This window comes from Thunnus albacares, chromosome 7 (assembly GCF_914725855.1).
Source record: "Thunnus albacares chromosome 7, fThuAlb1.1, whole genome shotgun sequence".
NCBI lineage: Eukaryota > Metazoa > Chordata > Actinopteri > Scombriformes > Scombridae > Thunnus > Thunnus albacares.
Genome location: NC_058112.1, coordinates 2047133 through 2071479, shown reverse-complemented (window position 1 = coordinate 2071479; position 24347 = coordinate 2047133). Strand labels below are relative to the sequence as shown.

General features: G+C 40.1%; 1 protein-coding gene across 1 annotated transcript in view; it reads left to right on the top strand.

Moving 5' to 3' along the window:
• The first annotated feature begins 271 nt into the window (after positions 1-271).
• lrp5 (low density lipoprotein receptor-related protein 5) overlaps positions 272-24347 on the top strand; it is a 72053-nt gene continuing 47977 nt past the window's right edge. Inside the window, exons 1-5 of the mRNA XM_044356483.1 lie at positions 272-550; positions 16589-16789; positions 17058-17274; positions 21277-21345; positions 21526-21654. Coding sequence (XP_044212418.1) covers positions 466-550; positions 16589-16789; positions 17058-17274; positions 21277-21345; positions 21526-21654 — 701 coding nt within the window. The 5' untranslated portion in view covers positions 272-465. The remainder of the gene's footprint in view (positions 551-16588; positions 16790-17057; positions 17275-21276; positions 21346-21525; positions 21655-24347) is intronic.

Here is a 24347-nt window from a genome sequence, read left to right as displayed (position 1 = left end):
TCATAGCAAATCTCATGAAGCAAATCTTGTAATTGTGCTTCAACTCATTAACAGCAGCTACTTCCACCTGCAGAAAATGCTGCTCTCCAGCTCTGTCCCTTGCGTAACTGCATTGGAAATGTCTTTGTTACAAAACATCAAGCACACATACAACATTAACAGCACAGTCAAATCAGTGAAATAAAAAAAACCTTGCTGCCTCGTGTCGGATGACGTCACACCACGTCCGCCTGCCCTTTCTCTCCGTGCGCGAGCTCGACAGTCCAAAGTATAAAGTAGCGCGAGCGCAGTAACTGGGGGGAAAAAAAGTATAGGACACACATAGGAGGAGCGCACACACACGCATGCAGCCACATATCTAGCTGTACCACGGAATACAGGCCTATATGTGTACATGTACACACGGAAAGTGGACGTCTTTACAACTTAATTAAGGAGTAAATATCCGAAAATGGAGTGGGAGTTATGTATTTAAAGCGCAGAGGACTTGAAATGGGCGGTCTGCTGGTGGTGTTGCTGCTGTGGAGTTGCCTGCTGTCGGCGGTTGACGGTACGTTGACTTTTTGTTCACAACATGGATCCTTAGGGAACAAGGACTGTGGAGCTACCGGGATGGATAATGATAAGAACACTGTAGTTAACATGCGATGCTCCGGTTGTTATCTGTAAGCTTCTGAGCAAAGCTCCCCACAGTGGGAACTGGAACACTAGCTGTGATCCCGTGTCTGAAAGTTGAGGTTTTTATGTCCCAAGGGTACAACAACACAGTAGTTGCAATGAAAGTCTCGAAACTTTGCACTGATGGCCGCGACACACTGCAGGATAAACCCACTGTATCTCCATGGTCCCTCACGCTTTGTGCTGCCGGTTTACTTTATGATTTCATGTGTCGGAGCAGAAAGTAAGTTTGAAGCCAGCCTGGGCTATTTTCTCGGGCCTCGGCAGCTCCAGCCATTCCTGCTCGGTGTCGGGTGTCAGGTAGACTTTCTTCTTTAATAGTGAAAAAGAAGCCGGAGTGTTTATTTGGGAAAGAAAGTGCTACTGGACACGTTATAGATTTTCTGCCTCTGGATCAATCTCTTTGTGAGCCTTACTTTCTCCACTGCCTGATTTGCGGTCTTACTATTTAAGTTAATCGCTGAAACTGCCCAGTCAGAGGCGGAGCTTAGCCTTCTCTCATATGGATGCAAGGCATTATGTTGGGTCTTCAGGCCAGCCTTTATGTGTGTGCTCGCATCTTAAACCTAAAGCTTCATATTCGATGTTCTGCCAGCCCTTGTATTGCTCACCGCAGGCTTCCTCTGCAAGTCCCTGTAAGCTTACTCAACGGTCCATTCAAAGATGCAGGTATTAACCACAAATCTACTGATCAGAATCTATTATTTTCATTAAAGATATAATATGTTTTCCCCTTGAAACTGTATCTCTGCACACAACTATCAATATCAGTTGGATATCAGCTACTATATCGGTGCATACCACTAGTTTGCATAGAAAAAGCACGGGTTACGTTGAGACTGTAGTATCCTTTGTGAATGGAGGTTGATTCGAGCTTGGCATTTCAGTTTGACTGGCTTGCCCTGTCCACTCACATGTATTTTTATCTAGAAGATTTGTCTGTGTCTGCTTCCTCATTACATCTTTTGGTATTGCCAAACCACATAAACATGACTGTTCATAGTCTCAAAGGTCAGAACTCAAATCAGACTTAAGTGCCTTTGTGTCACTTATTAAGAGATAAAACTGTTTTATGATCTCAAAAGGACTCAATGGTAGAAATTGTTGTCGGATAGAATTCCGGTATAGATTGAATGACACAATTAAAGTTAAAAAAAGAGGGAAAAAAAACTCCCATCAATTCAGATATGATGTTATAAAAAATAAATGCATTGTTTACTCTCTGTAGCCCTCAAATACACCACACACAAAAACACGTACAAACAATACACATCACATTTCCAGTCAGGTGTGTAGTAACGTTCATATACCAGGGTGACTGGCCCAGGTTTGAAACAGAAAATATTGGACAGCTGAGTTTTTGTTTGTTCTAAAGCGTCTTGAGTATTATTTTGAGCAGCAACAGATTTATGTCCATACCACTGTATGAGTATGAAAGCTGCTTCATACTGAAAATTAGCACAGAAATCTCAACCAGCATTTACTTGTTCTTTGATCATATATTATCTCATCGTTTTGATCATTGTATAAATTGAATAAGTTATATTAAGTGTGGCCAAACAGTTTGCATAATGTCCTACAAAAAATGACTGTTCCTGTTCTCCTAAGATTATGAGGAATTTGTATTTTTTTTAGTAACAACAAAATTGGTATTGAACTTCCTTTTGTTAACTATTTCTGCTTTTGAGGCTCAGTTAAAATATTTTGGTTAATATCAAGTTCAAAAGTTCAACTTCAGGATTTCAGTGAATTTAAAGTGAAAAAGTGAAGTGAAAAAGAGCCAGATCACACAGACCATTCATCTGCCCCTCAAAGTCTTGTAATTGCTTTAAATTACAATGAAGAAACATTAAATGTGAATGATTTCAGTCCAGATTTATGAGGTATTGTATACAATACATGTAGAATGTAGGTTCACAATGGACAAACTCACTTACAACATTCATTTATTAGAACTCTGTAGGTGTCAAATATGACAGTTCAGTGTCCAACTCATCAGGCTTTTAGTAGAGCTGATGTCATCTATGGGCTCACAACAGTATCATAACTGATAAATAATGCAGTTGAAGTAACTTGAAGTAACTGTTACTTAACTTTTACTCCAGTCAAACTTTGTCACTAATCTTTCTTCTTCAACACCTAGAATGTGAACTATTTACAGTGTACAAAAGCAAATAACACTGGCAACTATTTACAGTCACAGACAGTAGTGAACTCTTTCCAGCCTGTACCTTCGCTTCAGAACAACCGAAAGGCATACACACATTGAACTCACATTGTCATGACAACAGGCAAAGAGAGGTTTCAACAGAAACAGAACTACTGATATGTTGATTGGCAGTAAACTGGTTCATGCTTCAGCCTGACTTCCAGTGCATCAACATACTGCATACTGATTGGTTCTCAGTGGTTCTGAAAGACGAAGAAGAAGAAGAATGATGTGCTAAGTTTGGCATTGAGGTGACCACATGTACACACACTTCACACCTACTGGCCAAAAACACCAAAGTAGTGTGAGTACACTGCGGGGCAAACATCACAGCTGTGTGTGTGTGTGTGTGTGTGTGTGTATGTTGACAGACTGTAAATAGTGGATGTTTTTTTCAGACATCTCTGGTATGAGTTTGATGTAAGCGTTCTGTAAACTCCGATTGGTCTGATAGAGGTGGTAAACTGAAAAAGATCAACATTTGAAGCTTGAAAGAGCTGGTCCAGTTATTTAAAGTTGAAACTTGGATGGAATTATGCATGTCATTGATCATCTAAAGAAAGCCTGTGTCGTTCATGGGGCAGGAATGCTTTATTGAACTCAATGCTAATATTATCTGCACATTTCCCCACTGTAACAGGACCTGGATCAGCTCTCAGGGATACTTCATACACTTGAGCACAGAGATAGAACTGTCGCAGTTACTGAACTTTTGACACACGTGAGGGCCCAGGTTACGCTAGAGAAGCACAAGACGGTACAACGTGTTGCCTGATCACATCGGAAATGAAGGATTTATAACTGTTCAAGGAATGAAAAGCCGTCATAAGAGGGTGGAGACATGATGACTGTTAAATGTGGGGGATAACAGCACACTCCTCTCTCTCCTCTCCTAGTCTCTCCTGGATGACATTCATGGTGTTGCAAGACATGAAAAGTGATAGTTGTGTAAAAAGAATGAAAGTTATGTCAAATTAAAAAAACAGAGCTAGAGAGAGAAGTCACAGAAAGTGATGCCACAAGCTGTTGCTGACACACAAGCCTGTCTACTGTTGTGTGTGTGTGTGTGTGTGTGTGTGTGTAGGAGTGTGTGGTGTAAGGGCATTTCTTCACTGTTCACTGGAAAATGGAAGAAAATGCGAATATTGATATTTTTTATCATAATTATGTACTTGAGTATGATTTGTTCGCTGCTTGAGGAAAAAGCCGACATCTTCGCTGGATGTGACGCAAAACTTTTTGAAAATTTTTCGACTTTCGACATCATCCGATGATCGAAAGTCAAGAGGAAAAGCCCTCAAGCTATGTGCTACCACACATGTTTTGACAGTCGTTGCACAAGATCCATTTACTAGGTGATTCCTGGGCTTTCAACACAATGGGGAAGTCTTTATCAGCAGATAGAGTTTGTGAAATTCTGCAATGTGGTCAACCGGTGAAGGTGGACAAGGGATCCAAGTGGAGATGGTGAAGTGTTTTAGATGATGTGTTCTGAGCTGCGTGACATTTTCGCTATGAGTACTGTGTTAAAAGATCTTCAGCCTGCCCGGTCAATGTATTAAAGGATACAGCTGGTCTTGGTTTATCTTTCTGTTATTATAAACCAGCATAGTTTATTCTGAAACAGCCCCCATTCACAGTCAGAGAGGAGCTGCACGTACTCACTGATGTTCCATCTTCAGCTTTTCATCTGGTTTGGTGAACTGAAGGAGTTGGATATGAGACTTGACAAAGAATTGAAGTATGTTGAAGACAGTCGTTTGGGGGGTTCTACTAGTGCAGGTCAGCTCAGGTCTTAGTAGTGCTGTATTCACAGATACTTTGGCTTCATTTGATCGTGAGATGTTTCTCTCTCTGATCGTAGCCTATATTGTAACTCTCTAGCTGTGCATAGTATGTACCTGAGTCAAACGCTGATTGGTTGAATGGGGATGAATCATCAGTATCAATGCCCAACACAGAATGCTAGACATCAATTCTGTCATAATCACACATCTTGTTCACCCAATCAGACACTGCTAACCACAGGTACAGTATATTATCATTTCATTTAAATCTGCTCATCACGCCTGATTGTAGAAGCGCAGATGAAAAATATACTTGAGGTTTAATGTGTGCACATGGAGATTTACTATATATATATATAACGTGCAAAAAGATGCAACTGTCTTTACATTGTTTATGCTGTGTCAAAATGCCAGTTTGAACCTGCTGCCTCTCCAATCATTTGCTCTTCAAAATCCAAATATTTCAAACAAGGCATTTATGAATCTCAGTGTAAAACTGTATATTCAAACATAGCTGGTCTTTCTTACTTACTGTGCTCACTACTTTACACCTCATCTACTTAGACTACTGACTGTACGTCTGCCTGGTCTCGCTACAAGACAAAAGGCAAAATAATAAAGAGCTAAGTATTGTTTGAGTTTTGGTACTGACACCAAAAAAAACAATAAGATGTAAAATGTAATATTAGCTTAAATAGAATAGTATAAAATGGGCAACATTTTGATTTAAATGAAGAACTATGTGTTCAGATAATAACCAGCGGTCAGTACTTGACAGTTTTTGACACTTAATGACATATTTCAGTCGGTGCCAAAAAGTGTTGAGGTTGAAAATCAAGCTCTACTGACTTATGAATAGAAAAATTCATCTTTTTGGGTGTGGGGTAGTCTATTTGGGTGGGCCATCTAAAAAAAAACAACAAAAAAAAAACCCCTTTGCTTTTACCCTGGGAACCCTGGGTATTTTCTTTTTCGACTGCTCGGAACAGCCAATAGGTGATTTCCACACTCGTCTCCATTAGCCTGCACTATATGGGCCATTGCATTCACTGCATTCAGGCTTCATACACAGTCTGTTCTTTTGTTTGGACGGAGGCACACTCGACACTCAACAAAACAGGGCAAGACCTGACGTAGGCTGACTGAGAACACAGCAGCTCCTAATAGAACAGTGTTAGGAAATGTAATATTTTTTATGAAATGGAAGAAACAAAATACTTATACTAATTTTTATTTCTCTGAATCTTCCCCCTAATAGTCACTACTTTTACTAGCAGTGTTCAATCACTAATACAGTCTCAAAACGACAACATTCTGATTGAACTATCGACACCAAAAAAGCCTTGCAGACGGCGGGTGAATGAAGTGCATCAGAGTATGAGTTGGTAAGCTCTTGGAGGCAGGAAAAGGAAAAGAGTTGGGGGGCTAGAAGAGAAGTCTGAGGGGCTGTGAAGGTAAGGAGAAGAGATTTGGTGACAGTACTGAGGAGGAATGTAAGGAAGAGATTGATATCTTTTCCTGTTTGTGTTGCTCTGGTGTGAAACTCGAGGAGGTTCGGTGCTGTTTGGATTTCATACAAGCCCGGTAGAGGGAGGAGGGAGGGAGAGAAAGAGGAAAAAACGGGGGGAAGACGGGGAGGAAAAAAAAAAAACAGAAAAGAGAAAACTGTAGGGAGAAAGGGAGGAAAGGAGAAAAGAGGAGAGGGGAGAAACGGGGAGGAGACGGACAAGACAAAGAAAGGAGAAGAGGAGGGAGGGAGGGAGGAGAGGGAGAAAGAGGAAAGAAGGAGCAGAGGTGGAGAGAGAAAGAGGAAGTCTGTGGCAGTCTACCTTGATTTCTCTGGGGTCCCCGCACACACACACACACTTACACACACACACATACACACACACACACACACACACACACACACACACACACACACACACACACACACACACACACACACTCACACACACACACACACACACACACACACAAAGGCTGCATAAATATGCTCCCTGCGCTCGTCACACACATTTTTCTTGTCCCAACTGGGAAGGTGTGAAGAAAATCTCTTCCTTCCTTGCAACCCTTCACACACACACGCACACACACACGCACACACACACACACACACATACACGAAGGGTTCTGTTAAGATGGGCTCTGATAAGATGTGAAGCAAGGGAGCCTGTTAGCTTTCCCCAAGCAGAACAAAACAGGAGAACTGAGAGGTAGTGTGTGTGTGTGTGTGTGTGTGTGTGTGTGTGTGTGTGTGTGTGTGTGCAGCAGTGCATTGCCTACGCTTTAGAAACTTCTTTCGGGACACTTCTTTCTTTTCAAGCTGCCACCTCAGTACGACCTCCTCCCCCCAAACACCCACCCACACACACACACACACACACACACACACACACACACACACTCTCAAGCTGCGTCTCCCTCCTCGTACTTTGATTGTTAATCCCATTGACAAACTCAAATGCTGTTTTTTTTGGTCTGTGCACACACACACACACACACACACACACACACACACACACACACACACACTCTCCACTCAGGTATTGCAGTGCCAGGACTGTGATGTTGTGTATGCTGGCTCACTGGTATGAGTTGGGTCTAATGAATGTGTATTTAACCTGCGTTGGACTAAAAATGATGATTACACTGTGCATGTGTGTTGCTATTTTACATAGATCATGATGAATTGTTCCTGTCTTGCAACATCAGCAGACTCATCAGCTAAGGATAAAGGAAGTTCAGCATTTTATTTGTAAAGAGGAAGATGTATGATGAATTAAAATTCGTTGGAAACAGGGCGAGACATCAACAGGAGAAGTCTACTTGACAGATTAGGAGAAGAACTGACACACCCACCTACACTGTATAAAAACTGGTTGTAGGTGCTCCTTGAGGAGCCTTTTTCTTTATAATCTCATCCTGTGTGTTGCACTGTGAAACGCTCCTTCTTGTACAAGAATATAAATCATGTTAAATTTTGATACTTCGGCTCCGGTCTCTATTGTTTAACGGTCATTACGAAGAAATTCTTTTAACAGGACTCATTGATGAGCCTCCAGTCTGCAGCTGTATTTGTGTTAATGATGAATAATATGGAAGGGAGGGTCTAAATGAAAAGCCTTTTTCAGACAGCTGGCTGCTAAAGTAATGACTTTTGGTCATAGTGATTTTATTCAATGTTGAGCAGGAAAATAAAAATAAGGGAAGAAGAGTTCCTGTTTTAAAATGTATTTTGCTGTTGATGTTTAGCCCATCTTCCCAGCCAACAGTACCCAATGACAAGACATTAAGTTGGGACTCCTGTTTGCTCACATACTCTGTTTTCATTACATATCATTCCAGCCAGGCAGTTGACATGGATGAAAATTAGAAATATAGAGATGGAGTGCTGCTCTGATTATCATTGTGATTGAATGTGTTTGGTTTTTTAGCCTTTGCTAGCATCATGGCTTTATGGATGGCAATGTCTGTTGTGTGGGCCATCACTTTGGTCCAGACTGAATTATCTTAACAACTATTGGATGGATTGCCATGAAATTTGGTACACACATTTATGATCCCTTGAGGATGAATCCTACTGACTTTGGTGACCCTCTGACTTTTCTTCTAGCACCATCAGGTCAAAATTTCAATCTTTGGTGTATTGTCAAATACCTGCAAAACTGACATTCCCATCAGCCTCAGCTGTAGTTTGTGTTGAGTGATAATTAGCAAATGCTAGCATGCTAACACTAAGGTGGTGAACACGATAAACATTATACCTCCTAATTACCAGCATGTTAGCATTGTCGTTGTGAGCATGTTAGTATCCTGACAAGCATTTAGCTCAAAACATCACAGAGCTGCTTCTCACTGTCTCCTGGTTCCTTGTTGAACTAGTTTAATTTTCTTTGTGCAAAGGAGATAATTAAGTGATAAACGACATAATACAGTGCTCTAAGAAGGAGGGACAAGACATGCATTTTAATGATTCTCTTGTCTATTTCACCTTATGCTGCTGCTGTCTTTACTATATTGTGACAGCATTCAGTCCAGACTTGTGCTTGTGCTGTGTAAGATTTCTGTCACTTTAATGAAAATGTGACCTGGGTGATGAGACCAGCATCAACCAACACATAAAATGTGTAAAATGTTCCCATTGGCACCTATAAACCAGTGCTGTGTCTGGCTGGTCCAGTCTGTCTGGGGTGCAGTTACTGTTTATGTGTGTGTTCACTATGAAACTTAATGTTTTTAACAATGTTATGCGCTCCATGCGAGGACGTAATGTTCGGTTGCAGTAGTCTGGGCTTGTCCTCTCAGTCACAAGGAAACCCCAGCTGGCCTGGGGAGGTTAGCCAGCGCTAATCCTCACTGGAGCGTCTCTTTTGGGCTAGAGGTGACCTGAAGAGGCTCTCAGTGTGTGGTCTCCCCTTCGCTATGTTTATGTCTCTTTTGATTTTCTGATTTTGATCCGTGTCAGTTCCTATGGACTGTAGTTCTGTTGATAGATGAGGCTGGTGATCAGTGTTTTATGACTGCAGGCCTGTGCGGTTATATTGCTGCTTTTGTGTTATCATTCAGCTTAGGTGCAAGCTTACTTCTGTGTTTATTGTGTGGTAAAATACTTCATCACACTTCATTTATGATGCCAACAAACAGTTTGCTTTTTTTTCCCGCTGGCCATGTAAGGCTGGGTTTTCTGCTATTCATATATAGTATCATATATCCTTCATTGTACCTTTTTAATTAATTCTTAATTAATTCGTTAAATCCAGCTAAACATATTAAAGGCACAATGAAATCATTTTCCATTACATGAAGGCGAGATGTGTCAAGTTTGTTAGGTACAAATAGTATCTCATGTACAGATGGTTTACAAATCAAAGGACAAACACACTTTCTACATGTGTTTTTCAGACTTGCACGCAGACAGCTGTGGACTTCTATATATATTACATACTAGTCTGTTGTTTGCGTACTCAGACATGTTCCACACATGCACACTAGAACATAAGATGGCAACCTCATGACAGAAAGAAGAGTTCTTCTCTTTGTTTTATTTGGCTGAACAACAAGAAAAAGAAAAATGGTGTGTGCGACTGCTTACAAAGAATAGGACCAAGGATGGGGAATACTTTGCATATTGTACACTACACAAGCATCCAGTTTATTTTTCTAGTGTAAGCACAAGTCACATTTTGCTTCTGAAAGACCAAGAAAAGTCACGTCTGTTGTTTCCCCAACTGCTGGAAAAGTGAAGGGGGCTCCAACGTTAGCAACAACGGGTTAGCATAACCTAACGATGCTAAACAGAGAAATAAAGAACAGGAAAATTTGTGACGCTGAGTCTCCCGAGTTTTGCCCAGCGCATCCCACAACCCCCCCGCACCAGCCCAAAGCAGTCAACATGTGGGAAACACTGTGGAGTGTCCAAAAGATATGAGAATATTTAGTTTTAGGTCATATTGCAAGAACTTTCATGAGTTTGCTGCACTAACACTAAAAGCAGTCTTTCCAAGTTCAGTCCTGGCACGAGGTGCCTGAAGAGCCAGACAGTGGGTTAGTGGGTCAGAGTTTGAAGTGGACCAGAGTTCCAGTGCAACAGAGATGTGACATATGCTGATAATTTTCCGGTCAGGGTTTTATAGATACAGATACCAGTGATTTTTGTGTCTCTGAGTCAGAAAAGCCCAAGCAACCTCATAGAAGATAAGGTGGTGAGTATTGGAGTCATCACCAGTAATAAATCTCAGGGCTGAGTGGTAAATTGAGTCTAAAGACCTAAGTGTGAAGGTAGCAGCATTTCTTTAAATTACATCCCATAATCTAAGACTGATAAGATAGGTTATTCAGCAATCCTGTTCCTACAGATTGGGGGGAAGTTGGATTTATTCCTGTATAGAGCAACAAGGTTCTTGACATGGTGATTGTATGTGAATTTGTCGTTGAGCCGGATGCAAAGGTATCTGTATTCTATAACCCATTCAAATTTTATACCACAAATAAAGCTTGTGATAAATGATCCACTGTGTTATTATTAATGTCACGTCTCCAGCAGTGGAGAGCAGCCTCTCTGCTGCTCTGTGTTATTATTAATGTCACGTCTTCAGCAGTGGAGAGCAGCCTCTCTGCTGCTCTGTGTTATTATTAATGTCACGTCTCCAGCAGTGGAGAGCAGCCTCTCTGCTGCTCTGTGTTATTATTAATGTCACGTCTTCAGCAGTGGAGAGCAGCCTCTCTGCTCCTCTGTGTTATTATTAATGTCATGTCTCCAGCAGTGGAGAGCAGCCTCTCTGCTCCACTGTGTTATTATTAATGTCATGTCTCCAGCAGTGGAGAGCAGCCTCTCTGCTCCTCTGTGTTATTATTAATGTCACGTCTCCAGCAGTGAAGAGCAGCCTCTCTGCTGCTCTGTGTTATTATTAATGTCATGTCTCCAGCAGTGAAGAGTAGCCTCTCTGCTGCTCTGTGTTATTATTAATGTCATGTCTCCAGCAGTGAAGGGTAGCCTCTCTGCTGCTCTGTGTTATTATTAATGTCATGTCTCCAGCAGTGAAGAGCAGCCTCTCTGCTGCTCTGTGTTATTATTAATGTCATGTCTCCAGCAGTGAAGGGTAGCCTCTCTGCTGCTCTGTGTTATTATTAATGTCATGTCTCCAGCAGTGGAGAGCAGCCTCTCTGCTGCTCTGTTAGCGTCGGGGAAAACCATCGTTGTCCAACATGCTGAGCAGGCGCAGGGTTTTTGAGGTGAAACAGACTGAGTTATTTTCATCACCTCAGAGTTGGTTGAAGTTGTTTAATGCTGCAGTGTGTGTTGGTCAGCTGGTCTCATTTGTTACTGCTGATTGCTGCTCCGCTAATGTTAGTCTCTGAGTGACGGCGTAGAAAGTTCACAATATACTTCATGTTTGTCTCGCAAAGGTAATTATTTAGTCATTAAATCAAAATATCCTTGCAACAGCTGCCTTTTTTGAAGATGAATTATAAAGTGTGTGCGTGCTGTCTGGGTACTGCACAGTTCTGCTTTTTTCGTTCCGTCAACATTACATGCCGGAATTTTCAATATAGGTGGTGGCCAGTAATACAAAGGTAGCCTGCCTTTGAGTTAGATAGGCAGGGGAAACCATGAATACATTTTCATTTACACATTTGTCAGATCACAAATCTGATTACACTGAGTCTCGGTTTTCCTGGGCTACATGCAAATCAGGAATGACTACTCCAGTGCAGAGTGTGGTGGTTATACACCTGTAAAAAACACCAGAAGAAGAATAACTTTTGCAATTTGCAGTTTAGTTACAACAATAACAGTTTAGCTAGCAAGCTAACAACTATCCATTAATTTCTTCTTCATGGGCTCTCACTCACCATCCTCCCTCATCCATACAGATCATTCAATGGTTGAATTGATCAGGGCTACAGCAGCTCAGTACGCCTTCTGTATGGTCATATGTGTGGAAATCACCAGAGCTGCTTTCCTCCTGTGACTTTAATGAGGCAGGAGAACAAAAGCGAATTTCAGTGTAACTTTAGCTGCCATTGTCACAAAAGACCCCGTGAGTGACTGTTTCAGTTACGATTATGTATGGGTCTTGGTGAGATGGAGGCGTTAACACCTTTTCAACATCTGGCTAGAATGCATCTCATTTACACTTGGCTTATTTGATATCTGATAGCTATCTGATCCGCCCCAGACGCATGAATGACAAATTGTAAATAGAATCTTTGTGTCATCTGTTAGGTTTTATTATCCAGACCAGAAACAAAAGTACTATGAAAAAATAAAAGAATACACTGATAGAAAACAGATCAAGATTCTATAAGTTCTTCAACTTGTCACCAAGAATGGGTCATGGTACTGAATGTACTGAAAAGAGCGAGAAGCTTACTTGTAGTCATAGAAGTATGCTTGTGTAGTCTGATGACTTCTCCGTGACAGCAGTGAAAGCACATTCACTTTGATGTCAGTCACAAAATAGCTTTTTTTATAATTGAATTAGTGATTCATTAATTGAAGTAATTGTCTTTTGAGGACTGGGTGTTGGTATGGGACAGTGTCCATACTGACAGAGTCGGTGTGTCTTAATGCTGAGGGGATTACAGTAGGCAAGGTTGTGCCAAACCACAGCGTAGCAGCTCTGCCACCCTGCCAGGCCAAAACCACAAGTTTCCCCAGAGGCACTGTGGCAGCTGCTGTGACAGCTACTGCCTCCAACAGTGGGAGGACCACATCTCTGAGTTACTGAGCTGCACACACACACACATGCAGTCTGGACTCTGGCATACACATGCAGGCAAAGCGTTGTTAACGTTGTTAAAATCATTTTTTTCTCCTTGCGGTGGTGATTAGTGTATGTGTTTCCTATAAATGTCATCCAACTTGTGTTTTTGTAGATAGTGTATGAAACATTTGAGGACAGAACGATTGATGTAAAACTTATTTGTGGATACAAAAGATCTTTTTTTTCTTTTCGATGGCCTCTGCAGATTGTTGCCAGATGGCAGTAATGTTAGGGGTTTTATGTTTTTGACAGTGCATGGTAGGGCTTTGTGCCAGTGAGTAGCAGTTTTGTCTGGTACAAACAGGTTTTAATTTTGCCAAAGCCTGTTTGGTTTTTTGGTGACTTGCAGTGAACTTGACTGGGGCATGTGCCCCTGGGGAGGGTGTAGAAGTAATGATGATCTGGCAGGATACACCAGGACTTTAGATCTTTTTACCAACAGCATAAGTGATTAATGAAATTAAACTTGGCTTAGACTGGTGCTAGATGACATTCACTGGACAGTGATCTTTCTAAAGGTCAAGCTCAGCTTGATGTATTTCACTCTGATCTTAGAACACATTATGGTTGAGAAGTTCATGATGTTGGTGATTCCAGTCCAAGAGTGGTTCTTGTTTTTTGTTTTATTTGATTCAGTTGTGTGAATTATGATTAAAGAGATACCTCTGATTTTTTTTTGTATTGTGCTTGCATAAAGGTTGGGGATGCTTTGAGGGTCTAGGAATCAAGGGTCATATGCTGTACAGATTGTAAAGCCCCTTGAGACAAATTCGTGATTTATGACATCAGGCTATATAAATAAAATTAACTTGACTTGATTTGACTTATAAGACAAAGATCATAAAAATAATGGTCAGACTCGATACAGCAGAGTCTGAAATATCCTGACTTTTAGTTCCCAGTATGAGTCAAACTCCAAAGATGCTGGCTCCTACATTTCCCATGATGCAACTTGATTATATCTTTTATGAGAGCCTCCCTGATAAATAAATGCCCATGCTTTTGGCTGGAATGGCCATGGACCAGTCCTATAACCCTGAATGTCTGTTACACCATTGGTCGGCCGGCCCAGTGTTGGAGTTTTCCCATTGGCTGTTGCTCTTTCAAAATTAATCAGTGTAAACAGTTTCTATTACGTTTGCAGTGGAGCCCTGAGCACAGCTCACTCTCAGCAGGACTGAGAGTGAGTGCAGTTCGGAAATACATTTTAAAAGCACACATTTACTGACCGAAGTGTCTCACATGGAGGCTCCAACACTGACGGGAGCACCAACCCGCAGATACAAAGAGACATGACGGGTCCATTTTACCAGCCTGCACAGCGGCTAGCAGCTAGTTAGCATGGCTAGAATTGTTAGCAGTGGAGTGCCCCTTTAAATTAATTAATTAGAGCTGCAGCACTGAACTTAGCTACTAGATACTGACTTAAACAGCCCCTCCTGTCAACCAGCAGCAGAGGGGGGAGGACAGGATGAAGATACTGACTGATGTCTGTGTTCTTCATTCTTTCTGAACTTCACTCAGTATTTTAATGTCAGGAATATTATTTATTTTATTGACATTTTTTATTTCTTTCAATTGAGATATTATTGAATTTATATAGTGATGTTGCTGATGGAAACATTACTGTTGCTGCCGTAAGAAACAATATTTTGTCATATATAAATAATATAAATCTATTGTAATCTTGTTCTGAATTTATTGTTTTTTAAAACAATAATTCAAACCTCCCCAATTCTTTAGTAATGAAAAAGAACTGATAAGAGTATTAATAAATACTCTTATTTCTTTCTTCTGGAGTTTTGTTTATTCCACCAGTGCAGTCAACAAAGCAACATAACACATCAGTATAACCACCATCTCTACTGTTCAGATCATTTTAACACCTGCTGACACTAACATGGTGAAAACTGGTTAGATTTTGAAAATAATCTGAATCAAGCTGATGAGCGATGGTGAAATTAATCAGCAGCTTTAACCAGGAAACCAACCAGAAGAAGAACAAACATGTAACTGACAGCAGGAGGTTTTAAGGTCTGTTGGTTCACAGACAGTCTCAACTCTCTGTTTTCATCTTTAACCTGAAGTGTTCTTGAAGGAAATCTGATCACAGAACAGCAGCTCTGAACTTTGGAATGAATAATCTGGAACAAAAGTCAAATATTAACAGACAATATAAATCTTTATCAGTTGGATCAAAAAGGAAATAAAAAGTGAGTAGATGGTATTATTGCTGTCTGCATCTCTGTGATATGTGCGAAGCAGACACATAAATTGCTTGTGAGTAAGATAAAGATAAACTTTGAACCATAGCCACCCCACAGCTGGAAAAGTTCAAACAGTTCAAATCCATTCACTACATGCCAGTTTTACCAATATTTTGTTCACAGTGTGTTTTTTTAATAAAAGTTGTAATGATAACAGTCCAAAATTATGTGAAAATACATAGTTTTTAATCTTGGGGGTGGACCCCCAAACCCATTGACCTGGTTATTTTATTTGCGGCTGTCTGCCAGACTGCTGCAGGTATGACTATTTAAACAAACAGAACCAGATAAAAATGCCACCAGTATTTTATTGAACACCTTAGCTATGGATACATATCCTTCTGCCTTTTTCAAGTAGCCTCAGACTTTTTCCTTGGTAGACTGCTCTTGTTTTCCATTGGAACAATTAATAAGAATGCTGCCAAATTACTGCTTTCTGATTGGCTGCTGTTTGTGATCAAACACGAGACCTAATTAAAGTTTGAATGTAAAGTTTCTAACCGCTGCATTTGTTTAACACTCATTAATAGAATTTCTATTCACATGGATTTTTTGCTCCCTGCATAGGAAACTAATGATAATGATATTCCAACTGTTATTTGGCATCCAATGACATGCTTTTTTAATGATATAACACAAAATAATAATCAACATTAATAATCAGGGGAGACAATTAGCCTACATTTGAATTGATAGATGGTGGTAAGGGACCTGGATAATGGATGGGGGGGTGCTGGCCCAAAAAAGGTTGAGAACCACTGCTCTAGTACTAGTAAGTTTCCAGTATGGTGATCCCCGAAAGAAACTGACATGATAAGCTGTCTTCCAAATGATCAAGGCATCATCAAGTTCTATGTGAAATATTAGATACCCTATATAAATTAGGAACACCACAGTTGCCCAGAAAATAGCAGAAGGTGTGCCAAATTTTCCCGTGTCATTCCTCTCAGCCACTGAGAAATTCCACAGTTTTTTTCCATGAATGAGCTAAAATGCAACGTGACTAGAGTAATATACTGTTTGCTTATCTAATAATACTTTCAAAAGAGTATTCATTATGAGTTTAAGCCAATATATTATGTCTTCACGAAGAGAATCTTGATGACTTCAATTTAAAGCTTTTTTATATCAAATATTGCTGAAGCCAGAGCTGTTTGATTGAATAATTTCTTTTAGTAGGTTGATACAGTTGAATTGGCATAATTTATACTTCACTTCAGATGCTCTCAAACAATCACAGCATTTAAAAATGAGATAGGTGAATTTCTTTAGGAGCCATAGCCATCTGTTCTTATGTGGTACATACTTGTTTGTCTTTTGCTGTTTCTGAAAGAAAGTTTGAAATGTAAGGTATTTATATGATCCTCTCCCGTCCAGGCTCTCCGCTCCTCCTGTTTGCCAACCGGCGTGACGTAAGACTGGTGGATGCAGAAGGCGTGCGGGGTGAGTCGCCCATCGTTGTTAGTGACCTGGAGGATGCGGCAGCGGTGGACTTCCTGTACTCTGAGGGCCTGATATTTTGGACAGATGTCAGCGAGGAGGCCATCAAACAGACACACTGGAATCAGTCATCCAACTGTAAGTCTGCCAACTGTTTGCTGCGTGTTTATTCTCCCATTTAGTGAATTAGTTTTCCCATAAAGAGCAACAGTATCTGTGTTACTGTTTATTACTGGTTTACTGTAACAACAGTATAAACAGTGGGCTGGTGATTACTAGAACACAACACAGCAGTTTAGAAATATTCGGGCAGTGGTTCAGCAGTAGCTTTGTGAGCTGAAAATGTTTGAATGAAGAATATATCCTCTTTCTTGTCATCATCTCACTGTGTGTTTTCTGGTTGCAGCCCTTAAAGAGGCACTGGGAACCGGGCAGACTGTGGTCGTATCAGGGCTAGACAGTCCTGATGGGCTGGCCTGTGACTGGTTGGGCAGGAAACTCTATTGGACCGACTCTGAGACCAATCGGATTGAAGTGGCCAACCTGGACGGCACCTCCAGGAAGGTCCTGTTTTGGATGGACTTGGACCAGCCCAGGGCTATAGCACTCAACCCTGCTCAACGGTAACAAAACAGACAATAGGCACCATACACGAACACACAGGCACTGCAGAGTACTGTTTTTAAGGCTGTTCTCAGTGTTAATGGAAATATCAAATGGAAAAGAGGCAATAGATCAATTGTAAAGGCGTGTTAAGATAGTTGACACAAATAATAATAATATTTTTATTTATCCAGGTTTATCTGTCTCTGCCTCCACCATTACTCAAACTTTGGAAAAATAGAGAAAAAACAAAACTACCTACATGGCTAGGATACCTTAGAAATCTTTGTAATTTGGGTGAACAGACCCTTTAACAGTGTCCCTTGTACTTCCTTTTAAGACTTTTAGAGGACATGTCCGACCAAGTCTTCTCGAAGTGTTGAAATTAAACAATGCACTATAGTGGCAACAAAATAAAATACAAGGAAACACAAGAGAGTTTAAAAAACATGCTGAAGAAGCCTACATATCCTAGCTAGCATAAAATACTCTGGATGTAATGACAATGAGATATTAAAATGAAGTGAATAGAGAAGATGAGATGGAAGAGAAGGCCTGCTCTGCAGTTTCCTCTGTGTGGTTTGAACTTCAGGTTGACCTCCCTCCTTTCTTACACACAACATGTTGGATCAGCAAAGCCTGAGCTCTTCAGATGATAGATTTACTGTTGTGGGTAGATTTAGTTAGAATAGGGTGTAGCAGGAAAGAGCATTTCTGCTAATTACCTTAAATGGTATTTGACCTTGTGATGTGAATTGGCCTATTGTTTTTCAATAGCATGAGCTTTTTGTTTTACTCAAATGATTTATGATTGCATTTTTACTGTTTTTATGATGGTTTGGAGTGCAGAGGTGGGTGTCCCATTTCTTTCTTTACTTTGCCTCTAACCATGACCTCTACAGCATTTTTTAAAACGTGTATAAAGACACTACACTGCAATCAGAGGTTCAATGTGGTCTCCTTAGTTTAGGCTAAATGCATTCAATCCGTTCCTTCAACTGCAATTTTCTTGTATTGCTCAAACATTATGTATCTGTCATACTGTAAACTGTTGTCTTGAACAGCCTCAACACCATGTCAGCTCCAGGAAAAGCCAGATTGCAAATATGTACAGCTAACATTTATATAGATTACAATAAGGACAGGGTGTGTCTGTGTTTGGAGTTGTTGGCATATCTGTTGGTCATACTGTAACTGAACCATGGTGGGTGCAGGGCAGGCAGGAGACAAGAGGAAACACTCACGAAAATACTCTGGCAGTGGGAGAAGATAAGATAGCTGGTGTAGGGGAGATACTGACAAAGTTGACAGACACACAAGAAACTAGGTTATTAAGAGAAATCAGTTGAAAGCAGGAAATTACAGCTGTATATGAAAAGATTTGTCAGATTTGAAATGACAGTGCAGTCATAGAACACAGTTTTCCTTACTGTACAAATTTGTACGATTTTGCAAATAGCCTACTGTTCGGCTGTGAAAACCACAAATACTTTAGATTAAGATATTTTGCAATCTGAGTGTCTCATTTTCATCATAGAGTCCAACATTCCTGTTGTTTCTGATAACATGTTACTCACCACACCTTTAAAAAGGAGTGTGCAAGTCAACAACACAAGCTCTCAGACAGGTTGTAGACACTGCACAGACACTCACTGGGAAGTTAAAACAAAAGTGAACATTTATATTATGACCCAAACTGTTCTTCCATAATATTCGGTTCAAGTTTGGCCTATTACTGTATACTTCCTGTAGTTGTACAATTTGAAGCACATTTTTGGGTGCCTTCAGCAGTAAAACAAAAAATGTTTTAGATAATCTGGTTTTCTGATGTTGCTGTCTTTGTGTGGGGCACTGTTGTAAAGCTGTGTTCAGTGACCACCATGTTACCAATTCTTAGCAAAGTAGCAGGTGAGAAAAATGTGACAACCAATAAATATGAAGGTAAAACATACATAAATAAGATCCAAGTTGTTCTTGTCCTTTAAATCACTATAAAGTATCTGAATTCAAGTCAGTTCAACTCAGGTTGGTCCAGGTCAGATCAAACATGGTCAGTTTAGTTTATTTTGTAAGAAGACAATCACAAATGACTTTCAAAACGCTCGGCTATAATGTTTTAAAATTGAGTCAAGAGGCTTTAAGGTGGAGGGAGAGGCATGCATATATACAATATCACCATAATCAAGTGCAGATGTAATTGTAGATAGTACAAATGTCTTCTGACTAGCAGAAGATAAAAATGATTTGTTTCTGTACAGAAATTCCATTTTAACCTTCAGGTTGTGGGTCAGGTGTTCCACATGGGTCTTTAGTAACATTTGACAATTTAAATTTGAGAGCCCTTAAGGGTTGAGTGACATCAAAAATAGTATACAATTAATTTTGTCAACATTTATTTAAGCTTGTATTTGATAATATATCTGAAATGCATCAAAGGCAGACTAGATTTACTATGGACAGTGGTATAGAAAATGGTATCATCTGCATAGAAAAGTTCATTTTCATGTAGAGTGGCAGAGATTCATTATGTATGTATACAGAAAGGATTTAATCTAACTTAATCTAACTAACAGGTCAAGCCATCACATACTGTATCATCTCAGGTCCATTCAAGTCATTTACCTAAAGTGATTAACTTTCATGACTAAGTCCTTCTGAAACCATTTTAGTCAGACTCTCCTGATTTAGCTCAAGGCCATCCAGTTCAAATCAATTCAGGACAGGGAAGTTGATGTTTAATCACCTTCAGTCAGTTCTATTTAACTCAAATCAGTTTAAGTCAAATGTGGTGTATTCAGGTGAAGTCAAAAAAGTTAATTTCAGTTTAGGCCAAGTCTTTTAGCTATAACATGCATTTCTGGCAAATGCCAGTTGCATTATAAATATTGCCAGTGTGTGTAGATAAACATGAATTAATCACACAAATAAAATCACACCAATGAATTAGAAAGAAAAAGCTCTGCTTCCACTTCATATCCCTTCTTTTTCCATCTCTCCTGTCTCTCTCTTTGGTTTCCTGCTCTGTAATTGTCGTTTCTACATTACCGGCCAAAGGAATGCAGATCTGTCTGTCATTCTTAAACTGTAGGTAGACAACACACACATAACATTGTGTGTGTCTCTATCTCTCACATACACACACTGCCACAGCATTTAATAAGCAGCATTCAAACCAATAACTATTGCTTGTGAGACAGGCTGATTTATTGTGCTTTACTTTATTATACTGTGAACTCAACCAGAGCAGAGTCAGAGTGTTAGTAATTTTATTGTGCATATGATTTATGGTATAGAGAAAACATATTTCTAGTACTATGTACATTTACAGGTATATCCAGTTACAGTTTTTTGTCTTTTTTTCATTAAATGCATAATATCTCATTTTATAAACAAGCAAAAGAAATGACCTCTGAAAGTAAAATTTTAAGTATTGCTTTGTTTTGAGAAGGTACAGGGACGTGTTTAGAATTTTTATTATAGTGATAACACAATGTATTTATACAGGTTTGAATAAATACTGTATATACTCCTCAAACAAAGCCTGGAAATTGAGGCATAATAAAACTGAAAGAAGAGTGACCAAAAAATAGGAAGAATAGAAATATACATGAAAATAGAGAGAGAAAAAGAAATCTCAAACATTTGAGATGGACTGAGTTACAGACATTACAAAAAAGAAGCACAGAATAAGAAAACGCTAAAAATGAAAAACAATTGTGAAATTTCAGCATCACTCAAGCCTGGTGGACTGTTATTGGCATTGAAGTGACACTGACATTAAACAGGTAGAAGATAGCTATGAGGAGCAGAAGAGGAGTGTGTTGGAATGTTAGCAGATGGGGAGTTTTTGTTCTAAAAGAGTATGAGCAGGAGATTGAGCAGCTGTCCAAGTAATCACTGACTCATCATTGAGTCATCAGTACCAACCGACAACCTATGGTGTGCTTGTGGAGCAGTATTTACCTTTAAATTGCAAAATGACCTATTTGTATTATTGACATAGTTCTTTCTTTTTTTTTCAGCTACATGTACTGGACAGACTGGGGAGAGGAGCCTAGGATAGAGCGTGCTGGTATGGACGGCAGCAACAGGTACTGTCACTACATAAGCCTTATACAAAGCACCTCTCTGTATTTAAAGTTTCTGTAGTATCCACAGTGCAACCAGACCTACAGGTGCAGTGACAGTTGTACAAGACTAACAAAACCAAAATCGAATACACATCAATACTGTTTCCATCTCTTCATTTTGTGTGCCTCTGTCCCCAACAGGAAAGTGATTGTGAATGTGGACATATACTGGCCCAATGGTCTGACCATTGACCTGGTGGAGCAGAAGTTGTACTGGGCAGATGCCAAGCTCAGCTTTATTCACAGAGCTAACCTGGACGGATCTGCACGGTAAGGACCTTTGTGTATGTGTGTGTATTAGGGGTGTAACAGTACGTGTATCCATCCTGAATCATTTGGTACAGGATGTTCGGTTCAGTACGCTCCGTGACCCAAACAATTACCCTTAAAGTAGTTTAATAATCCACTTGCTCTGATGTGCGGAACAATAATTCTAGCACTTGAGTTCCACCTGGAACGTTTTGGCAGTGCACCACTTGACTATAGCGTGCTCATGGATGTATTCTAGCCCACTTAGCCAATTTACCCCAGTTACCTTGGTTACCAATGCTCATGTAGTGTCGCTGCTTTCATTATTTTTAAAATATGTGCCATTATACCCTTATTTAAACAATGTCTGGTCTCCACATCGCCCTCCCCTCTCTGTAACGGTTGCCTTTGAGTGAAGCTGTTTGGAACAACTATAAACACATTTGATTTCTGACGTGATCAGACAGCACATTGTAAGAAGCACTTCTGAGCGATCATTAATCAGCATAAAACAGCTGGTAGCAGGTGTCCTGACTGCCTGCAGAAACAGAAAGCTTGTTTTCCTTTTACACTGCAGCACTACTAAACTGTGTCAGTAACAGTTTTGTCCAATGAGCCATTGTTGGATGTTAACATTTGTCAAAATAAAAGGACCAAAATATTATTTTCTTTTTTTTCTGCTGTACTGAAAACATACAGAACCATGACCCCAAAACCGTACCATGAATTTTGTGTACTGTTACACCCCTAGTTTGTATGGGAGTGAATGTAGCTGGATTAGTATGCTATCGAACTCTGCTAAGTACCTGAAATGTATGACTCTCAAATGAACTGACATTTGGAGAGTATCTTCACAATTCAGTCAGCCACCTATTGGCTCTGGCCTCATCACTCCCTGCAGCATACGGACAGAGTTTGTGGTGTGCTGAGCCACAACTTTAGAACTCAGGTGGATGCCGAGGTAGAGGTGGAGCTGACTGAAAGGTGGTCGTTGTGTAGGCCATTGAAGCAGTGGCAGCATTGACAGAACAGAAGGAGGGTTCTGTCAGAAGTGCTTGTCAGATTGCTGAACAGCATCGGAAATCCCCCCCCCACACCTTTCTGGCGTTGGATTAGGGGGGGTTGTAACTTTATGAAACAGACGGTCTGACATTCACACCCAATTCACACCTTTATTGTCCAGCTGTGTGGAGGTGAGAAAGGAGCTAGAGTTGTAACCTCTCACTTAAGCTCTCTTGTTTCATTCTTGACACAACTATTTCTGTCACTCTTAATGTGAACAACAGAGTGCAACACCATGAATGTCTTCCAAGAGAGACTTTCTCTATGAGGGCTGACTTTCACTCCGCCTTTGAGTGTGGCTGAATGAACTAGTTCTGATTGACCACAAACCAGCCCTTAGCATTTTTTTTACAGCTTAATCAGGACACAAAATTGTAATGGCTCTTGGATTCATATTTCAGTGAGTGGTGTATGTCACATAGAATCACTCTTCCCATTCATACTGACCATTAAGAGATCCCTTCTTAACGTGCCTCCCATGGAAGAGACGGGGGACAAAATCCATAGTCCTCATTCCGTGCAAAAATATATTCCAAAGCTTTGTCTGAAGGTAATATGAGCTTTCAGCAGTCTGAGTTCATCAAATTAATTTTTCTTCCAAAGTTACAGTCTTTTTAGTACTTTTTGTTTTGTTTTTCTCTCAGTGTTTCTGTGCTGAGCTGTGGTGGAGGGATAGTAGCATAGAGGGGGGATTTTCGGACTGAAAAGACTAACTTTGCAAGATACCCGCTTGATTTGTCTAACTCAGACTGCTGAAGCCTCATCTGTACTAACGTCAGATTAAATTTGGAAAGTATTTTTGCACAGAATGAGGACTGTGGATTTTGTAACTCATCGCTTACATGGAAAGCATGTAGGGGTGGAATATCTTAATGGCCAGTGTGAAAAGAAGAAATGTGATTATAGCAAGCAAAAAAAACAACAAAAAACATTTGAGTGCCTGAGTATTGTTTTAAGACAGACTTGAAAAATTTTTGAGCTATCCTTTAATTCCCCCGTAAACCCGTGAGTGACCTGTCTATTTACTGATTTATCTATAGACTGATAGAGGTACTACGTATGTAGATAAATAGATTTATCAGTATCTTTGCCCCTGTTTTCTTTCAGTCTCAAACTCCTATCGTTCTTATCATTGCTAAGTCTACTGGTGGTCTGGAGATGCAGCCATTGTTAACAGGGGCTTTAACCCCACAGTTTACAGTCAACTCCACCTCTATGCTCTGATGTTCAAATGTGATAGCTGTCTATGGGATTGATTGTGTTTCTTGTGATAATACTATTTATTTGACAGGCTATGTGTAATAGTTGTTATGGAAATGTCAGTCCTCAATTGTTAAATGGTCTCTTTATATTTTGAGAAACACAAAGAGAGGAAGAACTGAAAGTGCAGGGCTGATCTCCTCACACACACACACACACACACACACACACGCACACACACACACACACACACACACACACACACACACACACACACAGCAGACTGGATGAAACAGACTTTTCTTACTTGAGTTGAATACAACTACTCACTTCCGTAAGCGCAACGAAATCTGGCAGTGGAGGAGATGGTACGAGCAATTTATCAAACAAGCATTACATAAACTTAAATATGATGTTTTTGACGTCCAGCAGTCAACTCCCACTCCCATCAG